Source organism: Priapulus caudatus, unplaced genomic scaffold (genome assembly GCF_000485595.1).
Source record: "Priapulus caudatus unplaced genomic scaffold, Priapulus_caudatus-5.0.1 Scaffold642, whole genome shotgun sequence".
NCBI lineage: Eukaryota > Metazoa > Priapulida > Priapulimorpha > Priapulimorphida > Priapulidae > Priapulus > Priapulus caudatus.
Genome location: NW_014577703.1, coordinates 7,040 through 14,320, shown reverse-complemented (window position 1 = coordinate 14,320; position 7,281 = coordinate 7,040). Strand labels below are relative to the sequence as shown.

Here is a 7,281-nt window from a genome sequence, read left to right as displayed (position 1 = left end):
CCGCTACATGTTACAGACTTGTAACTGCACCTGTGGAGCACCGACTATGACAACTTCTACCTGTTAGCGCTTGTTCTGTTAGCGTTTGTGCTTCTGTGTAATCGCTGCACCCGCTACATGTTACAGACTTGTAACTGCACCTGCGGAGCACCGACTATGACAACTTCTACCTGTTAGCGCTTATTCTGTTAGCGTTTGTTCTTCTGTGTAATCTGCACCCGCTACATGTTACAGACTTGTAACTGCACCTGTGGAGCACCGACTATGACAACTTCTACCTGTTAGCGCTTGTTCTGTTAGCGTTTGTTCTGTTAGCGCTTGTTCTGTTAGCGTTTGTTCTTCTGTGTAATCGCTGCATCCGCTACGTGTTACAGACTTGTAACTGCACCTGCGGAGCACCGACTATGACAACTTCTACCTGTTAGCGCTTGTTCTGTTAGCGTTTGTTCTTCTGTGTAATCGCTGCATCCGCTACGTGTTACAGACTTGAAGCTGCACCTGCAGAGCACCGACTATGACAACTTCTACCTGTTAGCGCTTGTTCTGTTAGCGTTTGTTCTTCTGTGTAATCGCTGCATGCGCTACGTGTTACAGACTTGAAGCTGCACCTGCAGAGCACCGACTATGGCAATTTCCTCGCTAACGAGCCGAGCCCGCTGACGGTGTCCGTCATTGACGACAAGCTGAAGGAGAAGCTCGTCGTCGAGTTTCAACACATTCGCAACCACGCGGTGGAGCCACTGTCCACGTTCCTCGATTACATCACGTGAGTGCATCGCGCGTTTCGTCGGAATTTGCGAGCATATGCACCGATGATGTATATTAGTTTACGCCGGATTTTGCCGTGCAACTGAATATTTATGTAGACAGCTTGGTAGTCGTGTAATATCTGGCCATTTCTTGTTGCTATTGCATAATATCCAATAAGTTGAGACCTGGCTAAACTGGAACCAGATTACAAACAGTACATGGAAGGAAGTTGTTTGATTATTGGCTTTAGTGCTGATTATATCGGTGTGACGTAGATGAAAATTATCACTAACTTTAGATAATACTTCCTGTTTACAAGTAATATTATAATATACACGTACTACACTTCAACATGAGTGTCATTAGAATGTCTCAGATAAACTACATATTTTAGGAACGTGATGTATTATCTATCTGAAATTGTGGTATTCAGTCATCAATGCAAGTGTCTAATTGAACAAATAAAAATGTTTTTGTACGGTTCGCAAAATTTCCTCCTCACTGACGAGCCAGTGTTTTCACGTAGCACTCACATAATTACGTAATGTATGTAATGCCACTCATGTATGCAAATGAGCGGCCCGCGAAACTAACGCTCGATCGGTCTTCAGTTACAGCTACATGATCGACAACATCATCCTGTTGATCACGGGAACGCTGCATCAGCGACCGATCACCGAGCTCATTCCCAAATGTCACCCGCTCGGAAGCTTCGAGGAAATGGAAGCCATTCATATCGCCTCGACCCCGGCAGAGCTGTACAACGCCGTGCTGGTCGACACCCCGCTAGGTAGCGCCACCTGGTGATCGTCAGTTCAGAATAACTGAGTTCGTCTAATTGAGCGTTGCTTGTTTAGCCGTCTGCGTCGATTAATAGAGTTGGAAATTTTACAATCGAGTTTTGCTTAGTTGTTGTGCTGTTTAGTGCAGTGGCACGTGCATCAATGGTAAACGGTTGTTAAGGGGTAGCTTTGTTTTGGTTATTGTAAAAAACTTAGTGTGTGAGTCATTTTAATTATTTTGTTTCACTGAAGACATTGTAAATTGTGTTTTTACGACGTTAATTCATGACTCGTCGATCAGCTTTTTGCAATAATTTATCGAACTTGAATTTAACCAATTTCCAACATCATCTTTGAATGTTAATCAAAAATAAGTGCAGAAAGAATTCTGAGAGGGTGATCGTAAATTGAAGCACTGTCTGTGCGTGTTTCTGACGAGTCTAATCGCTTAATTACACAATCTAATTCAGGGGTTCTGAACCTGTGGTCCATGGACCGCTTTGCGATCCGTGGATGGGTTTCAGGGGGTCCGTGAACCAGGCGCATGCAAAAGTTTGTGTTTATGTGCTTATGTGCATTTTTCCGGGGAGGGGTCCGTAGCTATCAGCAGATTCTCAAAGGGGTCCATGTTTCAAAAAAGTTGAGAACCGCTGATCTAAATGCACAAGGGTGTAAAAACGGCGACACAATTGTCACGCCAACATAGATTCCGGGGTCTTTTTTACAAGCACTGCGTATTTTAATATGGCTTCACGGATATTGGTCTTTTTTACAAGCACTGCGTATTTTAATATGGCTTCACGGATATTGGTCTTTTTTACAAGCACTGCGTATTTTAATATGGGCTTCAACCGGACTATTCGTCTTTTTTTTACAAGCACTGCGTATTTTTAGATCCATGCTTCAACCCCCGGATATTGGTGTCTTTATTACAAGCACTCGCGTAATTTAATATGGCTTCATCCGGAATATTGTCTTTTTTACAAGCACTGCGTATTTTAATATGGCTTCACGGATATTGAGGTTGTCACTCGGTGACTGGCTCGGCCTCGTTAAATTGACTACGTCACGAATTTTCCATTGTAAACATTGTAAAAAAAAATTTGACAGTTTTTTTAACTTTAAAGAGTAAGAACTAACGTTACTGAAATAATCTCTAAACTCCGCTCACAGCTGATAAAAATGTTCGTTAGTAAGTGGTTAATAGCAAAAATCTAGACGATTTGTATTTCGTTGTATAAGCACTATTCCCCCAGTATTCGTTACAGGATGACTGGCGTCTCTTATTTCACACGGCACAATTAGAGGCATATAAATGAAGGTATAATAACATGGACAAAGTACATAGCAGAAACACTAATTGTTCTTTATAACATTTTAATAATGTACAAATAGACCCAACAATATGACTACTTGATGGTGGCTAGAAATTTCCCGTGACGTAATCACTCTAATACATTCGCAGCGTGTTTGCATGGTTCCAGCTCGCCGTTTCTTCGGTCGACTGCATCTCCGAGCAAGACCTGGGATGAGAGAACAATATGAGATCATCAAAAACACGCTGTACAAGGTGCGAATATGTCACGCTGCGTCTTAATTGCTGCTCACCCTGATTTATATGACGCGGGGACCCGTTGTCATGGAAACAAAATTAGGTCTTAGCATTATCCTAACCCACTATAGCATTTTCTCAGTAACCGAATGTCGACCAGCCACTTTGATTTCCTAATTGTGTTATGAGAAATCTGCATAACGCAATTTATTCCATCTCAGTGGCACTTACGCAGGACGATTTCTGTCGACGTCTAGAGAGAAAAAGATTAAATGTTAAAACGTCCATTGCGAGAATTTTGCTCAGAAAAATCTAAATATAGCTTGAATATAGTCTCACCTGACAGAGAAAATATCACTGATTACACCAACATTCAAAACACCAATATTTTATGCAGTTATAGCATAGAAAAATTGATTTGACCACATCATACAAGCAATACATTTTTTCGAGTCACTACTTTCAGAAATCACAAATGGCGTCTCAAACAAGCGAACATAATTAAAACAAAGGGGCATCTATTTGTGTGTGATAAGTATTCTCGCTGGCGGTACGCAACGAGGATTTGATCCATTTCTCTCTCCGTCTTCGTTATAGTCCCTAGGACTTTTGAAGACTAATATTTTTGAGGTTACAACTTACACTCTTGTTTGTGTTACGCTGCTATGCACCTCTGTGTTTACATCTGACCAAAAACATCTCCGGTGCGATTTTTGCATTACTGTACCCTTGTTGACGTCTCGCGGTACCGCGAGAAAGTGCGAGACATGACAGCGAAAATCAACAAGAGAACGCAAAATTGTAATCGTGCATGATTTTGTCTTTGCATGCGGTTCTAAGACATTTTATTGTTATTTCAAACAATTACTGTTACTCAAACAACAACGGTAGGCATCATGAGAGTGAGAATAAACACTAAAAAACGCTGAAAACAACTCGCAATGATCGCTTTAAGACTAATGTTAAGATTAATTTTGTTTCTGACAACGGGCCCCTGGTGATTAAAACTCTACTTGGTAGTGTCTGTAGTGTAACTTGCGTTGATGGTCTAAACAAGATGGGGTCAGGTTACCGCTGTTATAAGGTTTTTGTTAGTCTGTAAGTTGCCATAAGCAAGCAACTCCTGAAATGTTGGGTCACATTACTAATAACCAGCATTCTGTTATGTGTTAATTATTTATTATTTATGTAACAAGGTTAATTTTTACTCGACCGTGAATGTTGGAAACGTAGCTGATGTTTATATTTGATATTTATGATTTGTTTATCTGTTCTCAATTAAGTGTGGTCATGCTAATAGAAGCTATACAGACATATATGAGATATTATTTATCTTCCTATCTCTATTGCAGGCATATCTAGAAGATTTCTATGAATACTGTAGTGAGCTGGGGGGTGCCACTGCTGAAGTTATGTGTGAAATACTGTCCGTAAGTATTTATCCTAGAAGAGTATGTTCGTCTGCGCTGAGATTTGTTACAATGTATGATAATGTCAGATAAATCAAACACAAAGTTATTCTGCAAAGACCATGATGGTTATTATCTGCTTGTCTAAACATTAGCTACCAACTACCTTTATCAAGAACGTATGTACTAGATGTTTATCTATATATACTAGATATTTAATGCAACAAGAATAAAGTCAAGCATATGTTGCCGTATGAATCCTTTAATCAATTCCTATCTCCCCTTGGCCCAGGAATGACCATTTCACCAGTCTTCTGATCTGACAGCGATGGTTAGCTAATTGGCCTAATTAAAGGAGCATGTGACCCTAGGTTTAAATTACTATCATAATATACTGTAAACTAGGTTATAGTACCTTTTTATGCTGCCGGTATTAACTTATCACCATACGACTCCAGCCGACTAAGTTCTAAGGGTAGAGTGCACATAGGCAACACAACTGTTTTTTTCTTGTCTAATACTAATATTTATACACTTACTGTTATTATATACTATAAACATTTTTCTTAAACTACCTGCAAACCTATCACTGCACGACCCCACCGACTAGTAACTAGGGGTAGAAGTGCGCGTATGAGACTCAGGACCGCTGTTTATCTCATCGCAGTTTGAGGCGGACAGACGTTCGTTCATCATCACGATCAACTCGTTCGGCACGGAGTTGACGCGGGACGACCGCGCGAAGCTGTACCCGCGCTGCGGCAAGCTGTACCCGGACGGACACGCGGCGCTCGCGCGCGCGGACGAGTACGAACAAGTGCGCGCTGTCGCCGAATACTACGCTGTGAGTTTACGCCCCCCTATGATTAATGTACCCCCCTACGCGCAGTGAGTTTACGCCTCCCCTGTGATGAATGTACCCCCCTACGCGCAGTGAGTTTACTCCCCCCTGTGATGAATGTACCCCCCTACGCGCAGTGAGTTTACGCCCCCCCTGTGATGAATGTACCCCCCTACGCGCGGTGAGTTTACGCCCCCCCTGTGATGAATGTACCCCCCTACGCGCAGTGAGTTTGCTCCCTCCTGTGATGAATGTACCCCCCTACGCGCGGTGAGTTTACGCCCCCCTGTGATGAATGTACCCCCCTACACGCAGTGAGTTTGCTCCCCCTTGTGATGAGTTTACTCCTCTACGCGCAGTGAGTTTACTCCCCCCTGTGATGAGTTTATTCCCCCCCCCCACGCAATGAGCTTACCCCTGTGATCGAATACTGCACAGTGAATTTACTCTCGCGACTGAATACAGTCTGTGAATACAGTGAGTTTATTCCCTGTTAGTTGTCCCTTAACAACAATTCTGGCTTAGATTTTTTTAGGCCCAGTTAGAATTGCGGAAGCAGTATGTGCTGTGATTGTGCAATGAGATATAGGATGGATGACCACTGACGGTGCTGTTCGCTTGTTACAGGAGTACAAGAAGCTATTTGAAGGCGCGGGAAACAACCCAGGAGACAAAACCCTAGAGGACAGGTTCTTTGAGCACGAGGTGTGTGTGTGTCGCCTACTCCACTCAGCTGCAATCGTAACATGTTGTACGGCACCTGCCATCAGCATTCTTGCTCTCATCCACTTCGTTTCGTCTTTATGGCTTTCGATTAAAAGAATTTCATAATGTTAAGAGTAAGTAAGAGTACGTAAATAAGTAAATGGAAGAGTTATTAAGTTTATGAGCAAAGGCTCCAATAGATGGCGCTCACACATTATGTCTATTGCAGGTTAAACTGAACGTGAACGCCTTTATGCAGCAGTTCCAGTTTGGAGTGTTCTATGCCTACGTTAAACTGAAAGAACAAGAGGTAGGTTAGGGTTCTGATACAGCCTTGTTAATTTAATCATGAATGCTAAAGTCGTTAATACGTTCTGATGCTAACAATTTATATGTTAAACATTGTTGATTTCTGCTGAGAAATCTTCATTAGGGTTTGATTCAAATCTACATGTAGTAATAATTAAGCTTACCAGAAGTAGCTAAAACACTATCCGTGTGAAGTTGGTAAGAGACTCGATGGACATGGTTTAGTAAAGTAGTTAGTAGGTAGTAGTAGTAGTAGTAGTAGTATAGCTTAGTCGTATGGTTTAGTTCTACCAAAGTGTAGCGAATATGTTTGTACATTTCATTGCTGTAATTGCAGGTGCGTAACATCGTGTGGATTGCGGAGTGCGTGGCCCAGCGGCATCGGGCCAAGATCGATTCCTACATACCCATCCTGTAGCCTGCCTGTCTGTATGCTGCTTGATCGCTGACAGTCACGTAATACCTAGCTACGATAATGCACACTGACAAAGTTCGAGCGTTTAATCATGGGTCCTGCTCCGCTACATGAAAACTAAGTCATATTCCTGGTATGGACTTAATAAAGGTGGCCATCCAGTGGATTGGTGTGTGAAGATTAACGTACCGCAGTAGATTTCTTGTTAACCTATCCCACTCATGATGTCTCGCGTGAAACACTTCATCAGTGGACATGAAAATGCTTAGGTGATTTCAACATCGTAAAAGGCGAAAGGAAGAGAATATACTTATAAATTACGTAAGCTAGCTACCGGAATTGTCAAATAGTTGTTACTCTAATGTGGATATAATTACAGCTGTGCTAAATTATTAAAGGAACAGTAGCCTCTAGGTTCTAGGGTTATTTTCAGCTAATTTAGGTTATAATTGCGCTACATAAAAAGTTTCATGGTTCAATCACCATTAGAAATATTTTTAAAAAAATGTTTTAAAACT

General features: G+C 41.8%; 1 protein-coding gene across 1 annotated transcript in view; it reads left to right on the top strand.

Annotated features, from left to right (window-relative positions):
• Positions 1-7,151, top strand: part of LOC106812391 (V-type proton ATPase subunit d-like) — a 13,935-nt gene extending 6,784 nt beyond the window's left edge. Inside the window, exons 2-9 of the mRNA XM_014816260.1 lie at positions 595-766; positions 1,362-1,540; positions 3,017-3,102; positions 4,437-4,514; positions 5,161-5,337; positions 5,962-6,039; positions 6,269-6,349; positions 6,686-7,151. Coding sequence (XP_014671746.1) covers positions 595-766; positions 1,362-1,540; positions 3,017-3,102; positions 4,437-4,514; positions 5,161-5,337; positions 5,962-6,039; positions 6,269-6,349; positions 6,686-6,766 — 932 coding nt within the window. The 3' untranslated portion in view covers positions 6,767-7,151. The remainder of the gene's footprint in view (positions 1-594; positions 767-1,361; positions 1,541-3,016; positions 3,103-4,436; positions 4,515-5,160; positions 5,338-5,961; positions 6,040-6,268; positions 6,350-6,685) is intronic.
• Positions 7,152-7,281: the final 130 nt, after the last annotated feature.